The 21,707-nt window shown below is 47.0% G+C and overlaps 2 protein-coding genes and 1 long non-coding RNA gene across 15 annotated transcripts in view; 1 reads left to right on the top strand and 2 right to left on the bottom strand.

Annotated features, from left to right (window-relative positions):
- Positions 1-520: 520 nt before the first annotated feature.
- Positions 521-12,913, bottom strand: Esam (endothelial cell adhesion molecule). Of its 8 annotated transcripts, XM_087560870.1 has the most exons (8): positions 12,780-12,848; positions 12,213-12,345; positions 7,964-8,151; positions 5,198-5,399; positions 4,664-4,819; positions 2,035-2,157; positions 1,620-1,746; positions 534-1,374 (listed from the first exon to the last, which is right to left on the bottom strand). In XM_087560870.1, the coding sequence occupies exons 3-8, from the start codon at positions 8,129-8,131 to the stop codon at positions 1,056-1,058; spliced, it is 1,095 nt and encodes a 364-aa protein (XP_087416996.1). In that variant the 5' UTR covers positions 8,132-8,151; positions 12,213-12,345; positions 12,780-12,848; the 3' UTR covers positions 534-1,055.
- LOC102549473 (uncharacterized) lies at positions 11,703-20,776 on the top strand. Of its 2 annotated transcripts, XR_015627607.1 has the most exons (4): positions 14,268-14,494; positions 17,010-17,070; positions 19,644-19,727; positions 19,822-20,638. It is a non-coding gene; the product is annotated as an uncharacterized LOC102549473 (long non-coding RNA). The 2 variants fall into 2 exon arrangements; XR_015627606.1 differs by lacking the exon at positions 17,010-17,070 and having other exon boundaries at positions 11,703-14,494; positions 19,822-20,776.
- Positions 15,114-21,707, bottom strand: part of Msantd2 (Myb/SANT DNA binding domain containing 2) — a 33,874-nt gene continuing 27,280 nt past the window's right edge. For 4 of the 5 annotated variants that reach the window (XM_087563286.1, XM_087563287.1, XM_087563288.1 and 1 more), the window contains exons 3-4: positions 20,686-20,746; positions 15,115-16,602 (exon numbers count right to left, since the gene is read on the bottom strand). In XM_087563286.1, coding sequence (XP_087419412.1) covers positions 15,765-16,602; positions 20,686-20,746 — 899 coding nt within the window. In that variant the 3' untranslated portion in view covers positions 15,115-15,764. 5 annotated transcript variants of the gene reach the window in all.

The raw sequence follows: 21,707 nt of genomic DNA, 5'->3' as shown, positions 1-21,707 counted from the left end.
CTGAGATCTGAAGACCCCACCCTTGGTAGGAAAGAACAGGTTAGTACATCAACCCACACAGCATCTGATGTCTTTCTTCAAATGAAAAAGGGGCCTGCTACCCAAAGGGTGGGAAGGTATGCTAATTAAGGATCCAGTGGCTCAAGTTAGGAAACATGGGGGAGGTCCCTCTCCTCCATCCTGGAGAGGAAGACACCATGAAGTGTGCGGAGGCCCAAGCCCAGGGTCCCAGAGTTCCAGCAGCAAGCACCCCCCACCACCCCATTCAGCACCACCTCCTTGTTGCTCAGAATAGGTTAGGGGCTCCTTAGCCTCAGGCTCTCTTGCCTTCTCTTTCCATATGACAATGAATGGCCCTTCTACAGACTCCAGAAGAGCTATAAGCTAGTAAGTCCTGTGGCTGTGTAAAGCCTCCTGGATGCACAACCTGAATAGGTAGGATCTACTTCATAGCCTCCTGTAACTCAACTCAGAGAGGTCCTAGTTGTCAAAAAAAAAAAAAAAAAAAAAGAGGATTTGATTACTTGTCCATGTAAATTCGATGTATCTTTATTGAAACTTGCAAAACGAAAACAAAAACATCAATTTCAAGTCAGGTTTAAAATGTCTTCCCTATCCCCTGCTCCAACAAAACCCAGCCAAGCCAGCAGGACAGGTTACATTAATACAGGGAGATGAAGTGAATGGCGAAGGACGAGTTAGATAAAGGTGCTGTAGAGATCACAGAGCCAGGGGCATCACTGACTGGCAGTCTCCTCCAGAGCCCTTGGAGGGTAGCCAATCTCAGCAGCATTCATCTGGCTTCATAGAGAGAAGCAGGGAGGAAGTGAAGCCTCCTCAACCCCCACCCCCAACCTCAGTTCCGTTTCCTCCTTGTGTCCTTTGACCCAGATTTTGGTCTTACTGAGGCCCAGTGTTCCAACAATAGAAGGAGGTAGGGGCAAAGGACTGGAGGTCTAGAGCGTGGGTATCTTCCCAAGATTCAGTCCTCTGTGCCACGGGAGACCTTTCCAGAGAGGTGAGATACCAGATGTAGCTAATGAGTGCCTGGGCTATCACACGAGAGACCCGGCCTGACTCTGTGCAGGTACCATCACGGGCACGGCACCCATGCGGTTCAGAGTAGAAGAAGAAACCCCACCTGGGGTCAGGGACACTGCCTGAGGTGGCGGCCCATCCGTCCTAGGCAGTCTGGGTGAGGACAGGGCCTGGCTAGAGACACTGGGTGTAGGAGTAAACGTGCCAGGTCTTGGAGGAGCAGCTTTGGGTGGCCGCAGAGCTCGTGCTGAGGTGACTGAGGAAAGTGTCCCATTCTTGGAGATTGTGTCTGAGCCTTTGGTCCAAGGCAAGGTCCGGGGAGCAATGGCATCTTCCCTGGTCATCAAATAAGTAACACATGAGAAGCCAAAAGGAGAAAAGGGAGAAGAGTTTCTACACGCCTGCCTTACTGTTCCTCCTCACAACTCCTCCCCTCTCTCCCCCTCCCTTTAAATCTTCCCGTAAGAATATTGTTACGCCCACTGCCCATCTCTCTATCAAAAATGGGAGTGGTTTGAATTCCCAGATGCCAGAGAAAAGTCTGAAGAGTTGTCACCTCCTCAAGGGTCAGGGACACCTACTTGATATCGTTGGCCAGCTCTTCCAGGGTCTTGCTGCGGCGTTGGTACAACAGGACCAGACCAGCTATCAGCACCAACCCAACAAAAGTGCCCACCACTGCTCCAGCGACCACAGCAGCCTTGGACCCTGAAAAAGCATTAGTGTCAGAAAGGGGACATTTACCTGTTCCCTATTCGCTCAAGTTCCACTACTCAGCTATCACCATGACATTCTACCCTTCTGTCTGTTAAGATGGGGTAGAGGGCTGGCTGCCAAGTAGAAAATGGCTAGACACTGTCCGAACAGCTGTACCTGCCTTTGACCAAGTCCAATTCCCAGTCGTGAATCAATGAGAAGCCACAGCAGACAGACCTCTTCTTCCCTGCAAAGCCACCCACTGACCATACTGCCTCACCACACTTACCCCTTACTGACCTGTCATCACGTCCAAGGTCACATTGCACTGGGCAAAGCCCACTCTGTTTTGGGCCTTGCAGACATAGACTCCAGACATGGCAGTGGAAATGTTGGTGAGCTTCAAAGATCCACGGACGGTATCTATGGAACCAATTTAGCTGTCAGTCCAAGGGTTACCTTTTCCATTAAACAAACAAACCAACAAAACCCAAACATATATATATATATATATATATATATATATATATATATATATATATATATATATATATATATATGCCCCAGTTCTGGAATGGCCTCTCTTTGAGTCTCTGAGACTCACTCTCATCTCTGGCTTTATGGGCAGGAAGAATCTGGCAGCACTCTGGACTCTGCAGACAGACTAGCTCAATGCCTGCTCTGTTTCTATTCCTCAACGGTCCCAACTGATCTCTGAACAAAAGTTGCTATGTAGAAAAACCAAATCATCATTCTGACATTTGTTTCTGGAAGGCCATGTAGGAGGATGATCAGACAGAAAGAACATTTGACTAGAAACTGGAAGAGCTGTTATCCCAAATGCCCATGTGACCCTTGTGGGTCCCCACTCCTTCACCTACAAATTGGGGATAATACTCTTCAGCCACTGGGGTTGAGAAGTATGAACAGACTATGCATGCTGACCGTTTGGCTGTTGACTCTTTGCTGAGCCTGACCTAAGCTCTGTACCTGCTTTTCCTCCACAAGAAACCTATTCATTGAGCCCCTTTTAAAATTGTTATATAATTATTAAAGTGCTCGGATTAGGGGCTAGGGAAATAGTTCAGTAAATGCTGGCCAGCCACCATAGCTAAATCAATAAGCATAGATCCCAGGGAGAGACCCTTTCTCACAAGTCAAGGTAGACAGCTCCTGTCCCAAGGGTGACAGCTGGCCTCCACACACCTCAAGCATCTACACTCGGCTTACATCGGAGGGAAGGAGTCAAATGGGTCCCAGGGGTTTAGTTCAGTAGTAAAATTGAAGTTTAGTGCAAGACCCTGCATTCTATCTACAGCACCAATAAAATAAAATGGTCCAGTGGAAAGTAGAAAGGGGAAAAATAAAAATATTTATACCCACCACCGACACCCAGTAGTGGTTACCATTTTGCTGTACTTCTTTTAGTTACCCCTCTTCCCCCCACTGACGTTTTAAAATAATACTCTGGGGCCAGTGAGATGCTTCAGTGAGGAAGTTACTTGCCACCTGCGCCTGGCCACATGTGTTTATAATCCCCTGAAACCCACACAAAAGTGAGAGGAGAAGACAAGCTCCACAAAGTTGTCCTCAAGCATGGCACACATACACACCTGCCATGTGCATACACAATAACAACAACAAAAACAACAACAATAATAATAAACAACTTGCTTAAAGTATTTAAAATGATACTTCAAAATGTATCTTCAAAAACACTATCCATGAAGCTGAGTGTAGTGTTGTGCACATTTAATCCAGCACTTGGGAGACAGAGGCAGTCAAATTTCGGTGAGTTTAAAGTAAGTCTGGTCTACATTTTAAGTTCTAGAACAGCCATAGAAGAGACACGAGACCCTGTCTCAAAAACGAAACAAAAAAAAAAAAAACAACAGCAACAAAAAATTACTTGTTATTTTATACAGTCAAAACACCATTGCAAAGGCAAAGCCTCAGCAATTAATAATGACCTCCTTAAAGTCATCTAATGACTCATATTTCAAATATTCCAGTAGCTGAACACAGTCTATATTCCTAGAACTCAGGAAGCTGAGGCAGAAGGATCATTAGTTTGAGGCCAGTGATATATATATATATACATATATATATATATATATATATATATATATATATATATATGGAGAGTGAGAGAGGATATATATAGAGAGAGGAGATATATATATATATATATATATATATATATATATATATATATATATATATAGAGAGAGAGAGAGAGAGAGAGAGAGAGAGAGAGAGAAAGACTCTGTCTCAAAAAACCAAGGAATCTTGGGGTGTGACTCAGTGGTAGAGTGCCTCCCTTTCTTTTTCTTTTTAAAGATTTATTTATTTATTACATATGAGTACATTGTAGCTGTCTTTAAACACACCAGAAGAGAGCATCAGATCCCATTACAGATGGTTGTGAGCCACCATGTGGTTGCTGGGATTTGAACTCAGGACCTTTGGAAGAGCAATCAGTGCTCTTAACCACTGAGCCATCTCTCCAGCCCCGAGTGCCTCCCTTTCATGTCCAAGATCCTGAGTTAAATTTGCCAGTATCTCACACCACACACACACACACACACACACACACACACACACACACACTCACACACACACAATCCTTCCCAATTTATTTTTTATAGCTGGAGTGTATAAATCTCATTTTACAAGCAAGAGAGTGGGGGAAAAGAGTCACCAAGCTACTGAGCTGCAGGACAGGAACTTGAATCAGGACGTTCAGTCCCAGACCTCAGTAAGAGCATATATACACAGTTCTTGAAGCATGGAGCGTAGCACCTGCTAACATGTCACCTCTCCGTGTCCCTTTCTGTAGAGCCTGTTCCCATCACTCCAGTCTGTGAGGTACCTCTCATCCTTCCTCTTCTTCAGCCACCATTTCAGAGACCTCCAGGAACTTCCTTACCTAAGGCTGGTCCAAAGAAGACCTGGGAGGATGGCGCCAGCCTCTCCCACTGGTATTGAGCAGTAGGTTTACTCCTTGGGGACTTGCAGTTCAGAGTCACATTGGTCCCCACATAGGGTACACCCTGAAAACTACAGGATGGAGGAGCTGGAGGAACTAGAGAAGGGAAGGCAGGTTAAAATCCATACTCTAAGGACCCACAGGTTCCACTCCACTCCCCTAATCTCTTTAAATATTCCACATTTCTTCTTCTTTTTTTTAAGATTTATATATTTCATGTATGTGAGTATACTGTCGCTGTCTTCAGACACACCAGAGGGCTACAGATAGTTATGAGTCACCATGTGGTTGCTGGGAATTGAACTCAGGACCTCTGGAAGAGCAGTCAGTGCTCTTAACCACTGAGCCGTCTCTCCAGCTCAACATTCCACATTTCATCCCCAAGTCTTAGGCTCAGTCACTTGAGAGGGAGCCCTGCTTCACCTCCCTGTCCTGGCAAGGAAAAGGATCCCGAGATGTGCCCTTCTTACTCACCCAGCACTTTGAGCTCTATCGTTTTGATGCTGTGGCCTATATTTTTGCCGTCACTGTCGTACGCATTGACAGAACAGCGGTAGGTCCCAGAGTCTCCCTCCTGGAGGGCATCCAGGCGCAGGGACACATTCCGTGTGGAGATGGAGTGGACCAGGGTTACTCCAGGTTTATTTGACAGGGAACCCTTGAAATAAGACAAGACCTAGTGGGGACAAGAGATCGGTTAGTAGCCTCCAATGCAGCTGTCATTATTGTCAGCATCTGTTGCCAGGTGTGTCTTCCCCCTCCAGAATGGACTCCTTCGCTGCTTCCTCACTTGAACACAGCCTTCTGACCTGAACCACCTTTCATTAACCTGTCTTCTCACCCATCCATGCACACCTCCAAGCAGTTCCCACGTGGAGCGTCTCTTAAGAACCTAAAGGTTGGGGTTGGGGATTTGGCTCAGTGGTAGAGCGCTTACCTAGGAAGCATAAGGTCCTGGGTTCGGTCCCCAGCCCCAGAAAAAAAAAAAAAAAGAACCTAAAGGTTCTTCTACCTTTCAAAGTCACATTAAAAAAACAAACAAACAAACAAACCAGACCCCCCCCCCCTCAACCCCGTAATAGAATAAGGTATAGCTGGGAAGATAGCTCGGTCTCTGACATACTTGTACTGCACACATGAAGATCTGAGTTCAGACCTCAGAACTCATGTTTAAAAATCAAAACAAACAAAAATCTCAACATCGTGGAACATTTTTTTTTTCACAGCACTGTGCAGTTTCTTCACCATTCAAGTATAGTAGTGTCTGATACCGTTGGGACAGGATTGGAACAGCAAAGTCATATTCAGCATCTGACAGGTTGGAAGGAACACCACACACTCCTCCCAAACGTCCCACACACTCCTCACAAACGTCTTCCACGGGGTCAATACAGTACCTAGCACACCGAGCGTGTTGAGATGGAAAAGGCAGAATGAGAAAAACAGCTACATTCGAAAAAGACTAAAACACTTCCAGTTTCTCCCCTATTGAGCCGGTAAAGCATCTCCCCTTCAAGGCTGACTATTTTTCTCTAAGAACTGACTTTCTCCTCAACCCCTTCCTAAATCTCCAAAGTCTGTACTGGCCAGTGTTGTTTTACTTTTTCCTTCCTGACAAATATTCTAGAAGCTGATATGGGATCATAGAGGTGGGACACATATAACTCTGAAGCTGGAAAAGCCACAAACAGGTGAACTCTGGGACTTGCTGGTGAGCCAGCATAGCCCAGTGGGTGAGCTTCGGGGCTGTTAATGTGAGACCCTGTCTCAAAACCAAGATAGATAGCGCCTGAAGAATGACACCCACAAAGGTTGACTTCTGTCCTGAGAATGAACGTGCACGTGCGCGCGCACACACACACACACACACACACACACACACAAATACATCAACATGCATACACATCCAAACATGCACGTACACACACACACACAAATTTAAATGGGGGATTGATCAAGAGTGCCTGCTTTGCCCTGGTGTATTGAGGAATTTCTAGGTTCCATTTCCAGCAATCCCAGCACTTGGGAGGCAGAAGCAGAGGCAGGTAGGCAGACTCTGGGAGTTCGAGGCCGGCCTGGTCTATGTAATGAATTCCAGGTCAGCCAGGACTATAGAGAGAGATGCTGACAAGAAAGAAAGAAAAAGAAAGAAAGAAAGAAAGAAAGAAAGAAAGAAAGAAAGGAGGGAGGGAGGGAGGGAGGGAGGAAAAGGGAGGGAGAAAGATAGAAAAAGAAAGAAAGGAAGGAAGAAAGGAAGGAAGGAAGGAAGGAAGGAAGGAAGGAGAAAATCAAACCTAAAACCCAAGATAATTAGATTAAATGACTTCCCTGAATACATTTTCCAAGATCATGCAAGGAATCTGTACAGTGAAAGAATCTGAAAATGGTTTCATTAGCTTCCGGATAAAACACCACTGAGTGCCAGTCCTGCGTAGTGGAGGAACGGAGACACCAAGGGATGGAAGGAGGCCATACTGTCTTTTACAGACATAAAAAAATTTAGGGGTTTGGGGTTGGCAAGATGGCTCTCTGTGGGGGCTGGGGGGAAGCATACCATCAAGGACCAAGGCTAATGATCTGAGTTCAATCCCTGAAAGCCACATAGAGATAGAAGGGAAGAACTGACTCCTGAAAGTTTAAGCCTGACCTCCGCACTAGCACCACGGCCTGTACAAACCCACTCTACACAAACACCATGGGATGGTGCTGGAGATTGATAACGATGAGGGTGGTGACAGATGAGAAATTCTGCTTAAAAGCAAAGGAGTATTGCCTGGAAGGCAGATGGATCCAGGAAGAGATGTGGCCTGTATTTGATAACCTCAAGCCCAGAAAATGTCAGCACACAGCATGTGGAGCTTTTGAAATTGGTGAGTCGGGCATGGCGTCCCCTGCCTTTAATCTCAGCACTCAGGAAGCAGAGGCAGACAGATCTCTGAGTTTTGAGGCCAGCCGGGTATACAGGATGAGACCAACAAGGAAAAGGTTGTGTTTTATTCACAACGTGTCTCTTCTATCCTCAGCCCCACCCCCGGAACCCCACCCCACCCCCAAGCCTTGTGCCTCTGTGCTTTTCCCACAGACACTTTTACCAGTTTTGTATCCTGGGTTTCACAATGAGAGCCAACATGGATACTGTGAGCCCGTCTTCTCTTCCCTATAACATTGTCCTCCATCCACATTCTCTGCCAGCTCATCCCTATACCCTTAGGTTGTCATTGGCTAAGATTTTCCCCTCACCTGCTTTGGTTCCTTCCCTTCTTGTTCCAAGAACCAAATCAGGAAGGGCGCCTCCCAGGGGTGGGATGAAGACTCCTCCCGTGCCATCGTGTACCAGGCGGGGAGCACCACTTCTTCCCCCTCTACCGCCTCCAATTTGTTGAGGCCAGGGGGCACGTGCAGCTCCATCTGAGCCAGTGAGAAGGCAGCTGAAACACAGAGCATAGAAGACTGTTAGCTCCTAGGGTGGGCTCCCTGGTCAGCCGATGGAGCCGCCCTAACTTCCGTCGCTCGAGGAGAAAACATGTCTCACGAGGACAAAGCCTGGGACGTGCCGGGAGACCTCTTTCCCAGGGTCCTGCTTCTGCTCACTCCGACGTCTTGTGTCTAGAGTAGGGATGGGACCACATTTCTATGTATTCATTCTAATCCTGAGGTACAGAGTCTGAGCAAGTTCACCTCCAGAAAAGGACAACTCCAGAAGGAAAGCAGACCTGCTTCTGACCCACACCCTCACGGCACACACTTGCTCCTCCAGTCTCCTTGGTGAAAGGCAAGGAAGAATGAAGATGCCAACCCATATGACGCCCGAGCTCGCAACCGGATGGCAGAGCGAGACGCAGTTACTCATTAACTTCGCTGCTCGTTCAGAACTCCGAGAGAGCCGACTCCCGCTCCTGCTGGTGACCTGAGGAATCGTAGTCCCACTGAGTCAGCTCCCCTAGGAAAACACTTGCCTGAGTCCCAATCTAACCCTCAAGAACCCTTTTGGGGGGGGGGGGGGTCCTGGCTATTATAGTGAAATGCCTCTGGGTTGCAGGACGTTTCAGGATGAGAGGTAATCTTCCCACAAGTACAAAACTTCCCCAACGCGCGTTGAGGAGGAGGAAGTGGGACAGTGATGACACTACAGTGCCCAGAACACGCTTTCTGCCCTTCGGAGAAGCGAGAGGTCATGCAGTGAAAGCCTTTTGGGAAAATAACTTTGGGTTAGTACAGAGCCGAGCCTGGGAACACCGGTAGCTCTCTTCCTGAGTCTTGCTCTTTCCGTATTATAGCACTCTGCACTCAGGACAAGCTGCCACCTTGAGGAAGGCGAGCGAGCAGCCGAGGCTCGGAGGCCCCAGACTATCTGCGCCCGCAAAGCCAGGAGGAAGGCGGGGAGACTTAGAACTCTATTGAGCCAGGATGCACGACTCCCCTTTCGTTTCCCGGCCACGTCTTAACCAAGGCCCCCACCCCTTTTTCTTGTCCTTCGTGGCATCCTCCACCCCTGATATTTCCTGGTAAGTCCCTGCAGTCGGAGCAGGAAACTTGCGCCCGCCGATAAGGCAGAAGACAATGAAGCCAGGGCAGCTAGACCGGAGGCTCTGCTGGCAAAAATAACCCCGCCTTGAGAAGGTCCTCCTCCCACCAGGGACTCCTCCCGCAGGTTGTTCCGCTACCGCCAGGCGCGTCTGGAGCCTCCAGGCAGCTGCCGCGCTCCCCAGCCTTCTCGTTGAAAGGCCGGTAAGGAGGAGAACGTGTCTATCATCAGCCAGACTCAAGCTTCGCTCCCCAAGGGCGCCCTAGCTGCCTCTTGCAGGTTTTGCACTCGCAGTTTGCAAAGTGAGGGGCAGGGGCTGGAAGTGGGAAGTGAGATGCAGTGATGGACACACTTGCTTCGAGGTGGGCAAGGGGCTCCTGAGATTTCCTAGCCCTCTGCTCTGGCGTCACTCAGAACAGAAGAACCCCCTAACTGATCAGATCTTTTTGTGATTGGGTGCTGCAAGAAGAAAAATGGGGAGTTGCTGGGTTCCAATGAAGGACTCGGGATCTGCTCAAGAATAGCATCATTTGGCCCAATCTGAGACCAAAGGGAGAGAGCAGGCCAAGGGCCTAAGCAGAGCGAATGGGCCCTGCTCCCCAGGGCTACTATTTTTAGTCTCCCTCTTTCTCTGAGAAACTCCCCTTGTGGGCTTCTCACGCTCCAGGGGCAGTTCTGAGCCACGAAAGAGCACGTGGAGCAGTAGGGCCTTACTGCATTGTGCCTTCCTCTAGAGCAGCAAGCGAACGCATTTAACCCTCCAGAGGCCAAGAAGGGCAACCTCCATGGCATCGGTAGCATCTCAGGCTCTGGATCTTTGATATGACAAAATCAAACTCAAAACTGGAAGAGAAAAAGGAAGGGGCCAGAGGTGAGGTGCAGAGGACACCCGTGATGCTCAGGCAGCCAATATAGGGTTTTCCTCCCTTGCTTGGAGGCTGACACTGCCCTTTCCAACCCAGTAAGGGTCAAATTGAGGAAGAATGCAGAAAAGAAACAGAAGCTGAGGTTGAAGAAACTGAAGGAGCAGGAAACACTCCAGGCGTTGGAGCAAAGGGCGGAAGCTCATGAGACTCATATCTGGGAACCTTAAGATTTCATGCCCTTCAAACCACTCCGACACAGACCAAGCTGAAAGCGACCCATGCATGCACGGGAGCAAGGAAAGCCCCATCAATGCCACTGAATTTCCTCTACATTCTTCCAGGTCTTACTTGCTCTGACATCCTCTAGCCCAAGGAAGGAATTAAAGCAGAAGCTTCCCAACCCAGACAGTAAAACAGCCCCGGGGGAACAGCTTATAATGGACTAAGTTCCTACTGAGTTATTTCCCTCCAGGTACGGTACTGGACCACCTTCAGCTCCTGCTCAAGCTAGTTGTCCTGGGCAGCTCACCCAAGCACTTGCTTCCAGAGGGTTCCTTCCTCTTGGACCCTTTGGTACCCTCTCCCTGCTTTCCTTGTTCCTTTGGATCTAAGAAAAGGTACCGGATCGTGGCAGACCTGAAAATGCACTGTATGACTACTCTGAGCAACTGACCTCTTCCCGAATTTCCTGTGTCCAAATGACCTCATGGTCAGGCTTTGGGGGCATTCCCTTTGATTTCCAGGGCAGGAAGCAGGAGGGAAAGAAAGGAACTTGGTGCGGGAAACGCTGGGACGTGAAGTACTGCTTGAAGCACTTGCGTCAAGGCTGAGGACCAGGCATTTCCCCCAGGGATCTTTCACATCAGCTTGAATGTGGGGTGGGGTGGGGGGACTGGAACTAAGTCTTTAAGCTCTTTAGTCACTGTCTCATCCAGTGCCTCAGCTTATCCAGCTGTGATGAGTGGGGGTGGAGAGTAGACAGGAATAACTTAACTCACCCCAAAGGTCTTGCCTGGAGATGCCTTTGTCCCCCCTCCCCAACACCACACACCACACCAAAGCTAAAAGCTGTTCTAGCCATAGAAGGGAGAAAGTGTAGCACCAAACAGTGATGCCCAGAAGTGGAGAGTAATGAGGAAAGACAAGAATGTCGAGCAAAAGTCCCTTCAGACCCACTCCCTAAAGTCCTCCTAGGATCGGATTTACCTGATCAAAGCCCCTCCAGACCCGGTGTTTGACTCACCAAGGGTACTCAGTCCCAGGAACAAAACCCGCAGTAACCTGGTCTCGGGGGTTCTGGCCGGAAGAATCATGGCCCTCCGTGGCCCGAAGCACTCAGGGACAGTTGGGCACACTACAGTCTACAGGTGCTATGGGTGAGCAGCGGCAACCCGAATGTGCACAGGAACCAGGCTACTGACAAGGGTGGCTCCAACCCAAGTCAGCGGGTGTGCGGATGGGGAGGTGGGGTGGAGACCGACTGGACAGGGGGCGGGGCATTCAAAGGGGTGGAGAGGTCACCGTCCTGCCGGGCGCGGCGCGCTAGTGACCCGCAGCAGGGGGAGGGAGGAGAGCTCTCCCCGGGCTCGAACAGCCGGATCCGGCGGCCTCTACCCGGTTACTCTTCAGATTGGGGTCGGAGAAGTCGTGGTCCTTCGTGAACCAGCCCTGGGAGTAAGAAGGAACCACTATCCCGAGTCATACCTCCCGCACAGGTGTCGTTCATTGGGGGTGAAAAGGGAGGAATGGGGGACTAACCTAAATCTAAGAAGCCACCCTCACCCGACAATAAAAGCCCTGTTTCTGCGGCCAGAATGGCCCGCTCCAAGCTTGGCATGCCGCATGTAGAGTCAAAGCAGGGCGGCCTTCTCGAAGGAAGAGGGGAGTCCCGGTTGTGTGGTGTGGGTTCACGGTGGGTCAGCCGCAGCCTCTGAGAAGTGGATTCAAACACTATCCCAGACTCTGCCCGGCTCAGGCCCAAGGCTTCAGGGGAAGAAGACATCTGGCCCCGACGCCACAGGCCTTTCTTCTCCTAAGGAGAGAAAAGGGCCGGCTCTCCAGAATTCCAGAACCCGAGGCCCAAGGGGGAGTCTCGGACCTTTGCCTCACTGCTGCGAACACCACGGAAGACTTGATACAAGGTAGATGAGCAGGAAACTGAGGCAACGGTCCTCCGCTCCTCATCCGTGAACCGTTCACAGGCTTAATGCTGAGCAGGGAGCAGGGAGCAGCTGCAGGAGGACGGGATATAAATTTCCTTTCCTTCTGTACAGCCACTGGTGCCTTCGCAGTCACCCATCCTTGTAGTGAACGGCTTAGGCCAGCTCTGATCCTTTAATTCCCAGGTCTAGATCTTTCCGCCGGGAATTTAATCAACCCCACGCCCCTCCCGAGTTATTCAATGGTGGGGCACCTCTGCGCCCCCTAATGGCCAATGCTGCTTTAATAGGGAACGCACCGGTTCTAGCCTAACAGCTAATAAATAAAAACATGCTCAAGTACTCGGGCAGGGCTGCTTCGCTGCGCAGGGTAGAAGGCTAGCCACGGATGTCTGGCGGAGCCTGCTCAGAGGAAGCAGAACTGTCAGGTAGTAGAGGCAGCCAGCCGGGCCTCCCCATCTGTACACACCCCATCAGCTCCAGCATCGTGCCATGGCTTTTCCTACCTGTAGAGCCCCTGCGGCTTCTTCCTAGTGCAGCCAGCCTGGCTCCTCTTCAAATACCAGTCATGCAGTGGCTCTACGAAATGCCTATACAAACACTGGACTGCTTCTGACATCTATGGAATCTGCCTCTTGGCAAGCCAGCCGAGAGGCAGAGACTTTCAAACTTTGGACTGTCAAAAGGGGGATGGGCTGTCTTGGTTTTCCTTGCCTATCTGATTTTTCTAGATTTGAGAATACTAAAAATATTTTTTAAAAAATGTCTGCACCACATGCGTGCAGTGCCTGTAGAGGCCAGAAGAGGGTACCAGATCCCCTGGAACTGGAGTTGACTGTCGATTTTGAGCTGCAGCGTGAGCAGATGCAATCAAACCCCATAGGCTTTCTCACCCAACATCTTACGAAGAATTTATAATTTGGTCTGGAAAGATGTCTCATCAGTTAAGAGTAGCTGTTGCTCTTGCAAGGGACAAAGGTACAAGCCACAGTGTCCACGTGGTGGTTTACAACCATCCATAACTCCAACACCAGGGAATCAGATGCTTCTGACCTCCAAACACACATGTGGTAGGTACATACACATACATGGAGGCAAAATACTCATACACATATAAAAGGCCTCTATCCCTCCTGGACCAGATAAAAGGCTTACTTAGGGCCTTGATTAGTCCCCTTGTTTGTAGCAATGCTCAGTTACCTGACAGCCTGTTGTCTTCCTTTCTAGACATCTCTGGTCGGATAGGATACTCCTATCAGCAAGCCACTGTCCTCACGAGTCCATTTTCCAAAGCTGTTTTTTGTCCTCTTCTCTGACCTTCAACCCATTTCAAGCCACACAGAAACTCAGGAAATCAGGCTCGATCTTATCTTTGCCCTCCAACTTGGTCACAGGAGTCTAACAATGCCACGGTCCCAGTTAAGCAGGGATAGAAAGTCCTCACCAACTATTCCTAAACTGCCCTGCCCCATCTAGTAACTACCAGCCAAGGAGAGGGATAGAGGTGAGTTCTGTAACTATTATCGATAGTTCTCAATTAGTCAGTGGTCACACTGGAGGGGCCATGGGGTGTTCCTGGTTATGTTTGTCCCACCAGTTCAGCACTGGTGACTATGATTACTGCTGTACGACCATCAGTGCACCCTTGCCTGAGAGCCAAAGTGTAAACCCACAAGAATCTCCTACGGCCCCTACATACAAATGCTGCACACAGAGATCAGGCACTGCGCCAACAGTCCCAGGGTATTTACACTCTCTGAAGTGGCACCTACTTCTAGCAGCTTATGTTAGAAAAAAGGGGAACTCCTTATGCCCAGATTCAAATAGGCCATCCCAGTGGTTAAAATGACTAAAAAACATATAAGCATCAGTTATCCAAATGGTATCAAAATGAGGAGGGGGAGGGGATTCACTGATTCGCCATACATTTTGAGGGTTGTGGGAAAGGATTTTTTTTTGGAACATGCAATTTTATTTTTAGTTTTTTTTTTGAGACAAGGTCTCTCTGTATCCCTGCCTGTCCTGGAACTGTAGACCAGTCTATCCTCAAACTCAAAGAGATCTGCCAGCCTCTGTCTCTCAAAAGCTGGGACTAAAAGACAACCACTACCTCCTGGCTTGTGATTTTCAACAGTACGGAAAATCAGAACTTATAGTTCTCATCTGGACCTGCTGCCCATTTAAAGAAGAACATGTGAGTGTTGTTGAGGAACCTCTGAAGGTAAGTAACCCAAGTTTCTGTGATCCTTGACTACCCGGGACTATTCTCAGCCAAGGGTTCTAACCTCCAAGTGGAGTGGCACCTGTGACCCACTGGAGTCTCAAAAAAGGACTATGCATGAGTCATTGCCTAATGGGCTGCACCTTCCGATTTCTTCTGTCAAGGACCACTCTTCAAAGGCATTAGTGTTGTATTTCTATTGGATCCTCATTTTCCTTTCTTTAGACACAGCAAGATGGTATCAAGTTTGTCCTTCCACTACTTAGGAGACTTACCCCAGTTAGTAAGTGAAAAGGATGAGAAATTCAAGTGCATACAAATGTATACTGCTGCAGTCAGAAGCACAGCACGGCATTTTTCTAGATACAATGTGACTTCTAGTGACCTCTTGAGCTGACAAGAAATTACTATCTTCATTGTTGATACACAGAGAAACCAGTGCATTTGTGGGGCTGGGGAGGGGGTTCTGGTCCTTCCTTTCCTTTCCAGTACAGGGCCGTGTACATCTGGACGAGCACCCAGCACTGGCCACATACAGTTCATTCTTACAGCAAAGCCAGACATTACCCACAAACAGTGCAGCCACACTCCGTTACAAAAGGCTCAACTAGCACACCCACGAAGTTAGGAATTCCTTTAATTTTTTTTTTTTTTAAGTTTAAATGGCAACACAACCATAAAAGTTGGTACATCACATAAACAAAAGTCTTTGCAGGCAACACTGATTGGAAATAGTAAAACACTTGGTTGGTGAAAAAATGAACTCTAAATTATATACAATAGTAGCTAAAGGGAATCTTCAAAAAACAGTTTTATTCACTGTGACTCCATTTACTTGCCATTATCTATTGCTTATTTATTCAAGGTTGTAAATAATACTTATAGAGATGTGTAAAAATGAAACATAGTGAAAAAAATACAATTTTCAATTTCATATGAAACTCAAAGTATAAGTTTTGTCCAATATGGAATGTACCTACATTTGTTTACACCAAGGCTCTAAAAGCGCTTTCAAAAATCGATGTTTTCTTTTTGTAAAAAAGAACTGACCCACCATGCAAGACCTGCTTGCTCAAAATGAGCATTTCAGGTGAGGTCTGCTTTTTCTGCCCAGAGGCTACTATGATTTCTTAGAGGTTGTACTGGTCTCATCGTGGAAAGAGCTCCCAGGAAGAGTCCAACGGCAGCATCTGGATGTGTGTGGGGTAGTCTGGGTAAGGGGAAGAAGGGACAAGAATGCACAAGCCCAAATCCTTATGAAGGATGACACTCAGTTGTTAAATTTTAAGGGGTAACCAATGGCTTTTTCCAGACACTCGACTAATGAGCCGGCAGAAAGAAAATCCCTCTCTACTTCTACAAATTTGATATAGATGGATTTAGGGGAAACTCCAGGATCCACAATACAGTTCTGAGACAAAAACCCATTAATGCCAGCCCAATCCTTACTGAAGGTTTTGGTATTTGCTTGGAAGTGTAAGAACAAGCACTGCTGCAGAGTCCTGACTTCAGCAATGCCGAGGTAGCAGTAGACGATCCGGGCGGGCTCCACTTCCACCTGTAACGAGGCTTGTGCGGAGAGGGTTTCCAGGTCAGCACGGCCCTCCTTCCCTGGGTCCACATCTGGTGAGAGCGGCCTCTCGATACATTCTTCATAGCCAATGGCATAAAGGCCTGGGCTTTTAGGAATCCCTCCTGGCAGTAAATACTGAACAACGTTGCCCCCGGTCGGCTTGGAGTGGGCGATGGGTATCCAGTCAATCTCCATGTGCAGCTCTAGGCACCTCGCTTCACTGATGGTGATCTCTAAAAATTTGTAGTAAACATTTTTCCAGTTCATTTTTTGCACCCGGGTCATAATGATCCGTCCCTCAGGCTTCTCAGAGTTGAAGTACTCCCGAAGACGCTTGCCAAGGGGCACCTGTGAGCTGATCTCAGCATAATGGTAACGGATATCCTCTTTCCAGCGGGTGTTATAGCCAATTCCAAAAATGGCCAATTTGTTAGAAAGATGGAGCCTTGAAAAGTCTGTCCAGCTCTGAAACAGTTCCCATTTCAACTGCACCGACTCCAAAATCTGTACAATATTCTGCATGGTGTCTCGCTTCCTAGAAAGAGAAGTTAACAGTCAAATTCATCAAGTGTCTAGAGCAGCAACGTCTAACAGAATTTCCTATGATGCTAGAAATGTTCAACACCTAGAGTGCCCATTATAGGAGCCACTAGAATTTAAAATACAGTCATCGGGAATGAAAGGTTAAATTTAAACACCCACACCTCAGAAAGACTTCCATGCTGGAAGATCACTGACTGCATTAAATGTCAGAAATACCTCCAAAAGTTCCTAGAATTACAAACAGCTTTTCATAGTCTCAGATCAATTTTAATAAATACTTATGCTCCCTAGGATTTCATGGACCATAAACTTTTAGAAAATTATTATTGTGTGTATACATGTGCTGTGTCATCTGTATGGAGATCAGAGGAAAACTCTGGATTTACTTTTGTCCCTCAGGTTTCCCATGCATTCTGGGGACTGAACTCGGGCTCTCAGGCTTGAACAAGCACTGTACCCAGTAAGCCATGTCACTGACCCACACCAGGATCATGACTTGTTTGTTTTTTCAAGACAGAGTCTCTCTGTGTGTAGCTCTGGCTGTCCTGGGACTTGCTCTGTAGGTCAGGCTGGCCATGAACTCAAAGATCCACCAGCCTTTGCCTCCAGAGTGCTGGAATTAAAGGTGTGTGCCCCCACTGCCAGTGGACCGTGGATCTTCTAAGTGGCTAGCATAGCCCTTTACAGTGGTCTTCAGAACAAAGTTTCAAAAGGCAAAGAATAATTTAACACAAAACAACAGTGCTGCCTCAAACAATACCTTAATTTTTAACACAGGATAATTTTTTCACACATGTTTTGGAGGAAAATAAGTACATTCTTATGACTTGTATTATTGTACCTAATACAAGAACACTATGCCATTCCAATGAACATTAAAGGTGATATTCCAGAATATGTTTCAATTATGACTTGCATAATTAGCAGACTAAGAGAGAACAGGCTATGTAATTCCTGTTCCACAGGCGACTTAAATAATGTACTGACTGACCCTTCATGTAGTTTACATAAATGCAATTATAAGTTGTTTCTTGCTGGAGATGATGGTGCACACCTTTGATTCCAGCACTTACAAGGCTGAGGCAGGTAGGTCTCTGAGTTCAAGGCCAGCATGATCTACATGGTGAGTTCCAGGACAACCAGGGCTATGCAGGGGGGAGAGGGGGAGTGGCTTATTAGATATTATCTTGGAAATCAAGTTACATTTTTTAAAAATTAACAAAGTTTAACTTCAAAAGCGCTTACTTACTTGCTACTCACAATCAAGAAAAGCAGATTTGCTTAGAGTGCTGGGGGGGGGGGTGTTTGGTTTGTTTTAGTTACTATTTGAGTGGGGGCAGTGTATGCAAGTGCTGCTGCAGGCACGGTTGTGAGCCTCTGGACCGACGCTGGAATCTCAACCCGAGGCCTCTGCAAGAGCACCGAGCACGCTCTTAGTCACTGAGCTTTGTCTCCGGCCCTCTGCTAAAAGCATCTTGAAAAGAGGCGCTGGTCTTCAGACTTTCGCTTTAAAATCTTCTATCTCCAGGAGAAGAGCTTTAAAACATTCTGGAGAGGCCTCACAAAGTCACTGTCTTTCCTCTTATTACCCTGGTCTATCCGCACAAGATGCAAAGAGCTGGCACTGTGTTACCAGCTGCTTCTTAGGACCCTAAGAGCGCCCCATGAGTCTGACTTACACTCTTCTCAAGTAAGCACCTGCAGGGAAGCGCTCTCAAGCTAAGGAAATGTGAAGGTGCTCACTCGGTCACAACATTCGCCTGTGACACTTTGTGAGGCACACATGTTTTTGAGTGGGACAAGAGTTCAAAGACGACTGTCTTTTATAACCATCAAATTGTTCTTTCAAATTTCCTTCTCTTAAAATTTTGTATGTGTGTATGTGTTTGGTATATGCACAGCTGTGTGTGCATGCATGTACACAAGCCTGAAGAGGGATGAAGTACCCTCCTCCACCACTACCCTCAGCTGTGTTCTTCTGAGGCAGTGTCTCTCACTGAATCTGGGGCTTTCATTTTCTGGCTGGGTAGGCAGCCACTGACCCAAAGGTCCTCCTGGTTCCAATCCTTCAGCACTAGCATTACAGGTGTGAACAGCACCACGGTCAGCTTTTTTACAGAGGTACTGGGATCTGAACTCATATTCCCATGCTTTTACAGGAGGGGCTCTTAGCCACTAAGATATCCCTCCATGTTTTATTGATCTCAAGCCCACTGAGGAGATGGAGGAGAGTGCAGGCAGACTTTGGCTCACTTTGCTCACTGACATACTTTAATGCCTTGCATACAACAGACATTTAGAAAACAAAAGGTGGGGCTGGGGATTTAGCTCAGTGGTAAAGCGCTTGCCTAGGAAGCGCAAGGCCCTGGGTTCGGTCCCCAGCTCCGAAAAAAAAGAACCAAAAAGAAAAAAAAAGAAAAAAAAAAAAGAAAACAAAAGGTAATGAAATTAGAGAAAAATCTGTGGGAAGCATGGATTAATTAACCACACAGATGCTGAGAGGGAGAGGGGGAGAGGAGGAAGAAGAAAAACAAACGAAACCCAACCCACTACTCAGATCAAGACATCTGTATTTTATTCAATACTTCATGTTCTGAGCAAGTCAGACACTGCAGAGAATCTCAGAAGTGCCAGCCTGAGAAGCAAATGGGCCGACTGGAAGCTCTTCAGACCCTCTCGCTCCTCAGTGAGTTGGCACTAGAGAAAGAGCACACCCGAGTCCTTATGGGCCAGAAGTCCTTATGTTTCAGAAGGTTCGAGCAATTTGGCACCACACTTATTTGAGTAGTTCCTGAGAACTGCCCACTTCCTGGGTTCTTAAGATCCAATGCCAAAAAAGTTCCAGGGTTTGAGGCTGGTGGCAGCTCTGTGACGGGCCTACACCTAGTGACATCAAAAGACCATCTCCTGAAGGCCCCAAGTGGATATTTGGGAGACATACGGCATGTCAGTTACAAAGCAGTGGCATTTTTGGGGAGTGCGGGATTTAAAAGCATGGATTTATAATAACTCATTTTAAAATTCATTTGCCAGGGCTAGGGAGATAGCTCAGAGGGTAAAGCCCTTGCTGTGTACACTAGATGACTCTCGAGTTCAACCCACGGGCCCCATGTAAAGGTGAGAGAGCCTCTGACTCCCATAAATCACTATATCCATCATGTGCCATACCCATTAGTAAGTTAAGCTAACAGTTTTCTCTCTTTCTACTTAGATGTCATGATCTCAGAAAGGTAACCACTTCTCAGTAGGAGATGGCTTGGGTTTCCGGATTAGTGTCGCGTCCTGCTCCTGAAGAGGACTGGGGGAGACTCATATTCCTGAATGCTCGCTCACCCCTTCCCAGGCGCAGTCAATCAGAGAGCATTGGGGACCCTTTCAGTCTAACGACTGCACTGCACGAGAAGACTCACAGTGGGGGCTAGCTGAGCTGCTGACTCGCATTTCTATCAGATTTCAAGATCACAATGTGGGGTGCTTCACACAAGGCATGGCTGCTATGAATTCAGTGTTACCAGGAAGAAAATGAGTGGTGCTCTTCATTTAGTCCCGAACTTTATTTTTTTGTTGATAAGGAACTCATTTAAAGACACTAAAAAGAACTGTGAATTTAACAGATGGTGTTAACTCTTGGAGGGAGAACAGTTGGGCCAGTGACAGGCTCTATCCTGACGCTCTATCCTGAACCTTCTCAGTCTGTCCTCCAAGAGCTGTTTTCTACATGTGTAAGTAGGTCACCTAAGAGCTTTCTTTCTGATTCTCAAACTGTAATGAGAGAATTTAAATGTCCCCTCAGCCCTCCTACCATTTCACTCAGCCCCATTTAAAATCAAGTCCCTGTGGCTCTTAGTAAGCATGTGAAATGCACAATCACACGCGGAAAAACGCATCTTCATGTGACAATTGTTTCTTCTTCCTGCACAGAAAATCCGGCAGTTCAGGTCCCCAGTGGTAGACTGAGGAATGAATGAGTGGAAGTTGTCGTGGTCTGTACCATGATCCTCCCAGGTCACTAAACTTACACATTGGTTAAAAAAAAAAAAAAAAAAAAAAAAAAAAAAAAGAAGCATCTACTTACTGTGCCTCTTCAGAAGACTCTTGTTTTATTTTTAACGTTCTCTTTGAAACTGGCATATCATCTGAAAAACAAAGAATTTTAAAGCAAATTATATTTTCCTGAGTAGTGGTATACATTTACATGAGTTAAGTAGCTCTGTTTACTGCCTGTTCTGTACTTTATCCTGGAGTCTAACACTGTCCCATACCAGATTTAAAAACGTAACTTTATATAATGAGATGCGAACATTTATATGCAAGATCAGAAACCAGGCTCCACATGCATAAAGCTCCTCAAGGTCACCAGTGGATTTCAAGCAAGGAGCTTAAAGCTTAATTTTGCTGCCAACATGATTTTAAAAGAACAAGAATGGAAATGACTCTGCTCTATTTAGGTTTTCTGTGTAGGTTTTACAGGGTAAGTAATTATCCCCCAATACGAGGATCAGCATAGTCTGCATTCCTCGGGGCCTGGTGACTTAACTCTTCACAGCAAACAGGGTTATGATATGCTGCGGTGGCTCAGGCCTTATTGTTCTTGTGAGATGAAGAGACAAGATCATTTAACATCCATTCATAGTCTTCAAATCTTCACATTCTTTTACATATGGCTAATAATCTTAACAATTTGGAGCCTCTTTCCTTTTTCCCTTCCAACATTTGGGAGAAATTAAAATTGCATCAATAGAAAACACAACAATAGCTCACTCCTTTCCTTTATTTCTCTATCATCAGCAAGATTTCTGTTGTTTTTTTTTTTTTTTCCTTAAGCAAGGGAAACAAATTTATACTGCCAACCCTGCCTGCACTTTCTCAGAGTCACCTGAGCACTTCCCTTGGCAGAAGGGCATTTCCTACTAACACACTCATTACACAACTAGCTGCCGATGTACACAGGCTATAGCTAAAACCTGATCAGTTCCCAAATACGAAAGTCAAACTGGGAGCACCTGACATACAGTGATACACGCAAACAAAAACTGCATGTAGCCTCTTAACTGGACCACATAAATGTAGACTTAAAGTAGTTGGGCCAAGAGTCAG

The sequence above is a fragment of the Rattus norvegicus genome, chromosome 8 (genome assembly GCF_021556685.1).
Source record: "Rattus norvegicus strain SHRSP/BbbUtx chromosome 8, alternate assembly SHRSP_T2T, whole genome shotgun sequence".
In the NCBI taxonomy this organism is placed as follows: domain Eukaryota; kingdom Metazoa; phylum Chordata; class Mammalia; order Rodentia; family Muridae; genus Rattus; species Rattus norvegicus.
The sequence above is the reverse complement of the archived record's forward strand: the minus strand, read 5'-3'. Positions and strand labels throughout refer to the sequence as shown.

What these genes read in the sequence shown, in the direction of transcription:
- Esam (XM_087560868.1), bottom strand. Translation starts at nt 8,131, where the DNA reads ATGGAGCTGCACGTGCCCCCTGGCCTCAACAAATTGGAGGCGGTAGAG. An exon ending in GATAGAGCTCAAAGTGCTGG is followed by an intron (nt 4,820 to 5,197) that starts GTGAGTAAGAAG and finishes TCCCTTCTCTAG; the next exon opens with TTCCTCCAGCTCCTCCATCC. An exon ending in CTTCTTTGGACCAGCCTTAG is followed by an intron (nt 2,158 to 4,663) that starts GTAAGGAAGTTC and finishes TTGGTTCCATAG; the next exon opens with ATACCGTCCGTGGATCTTTG.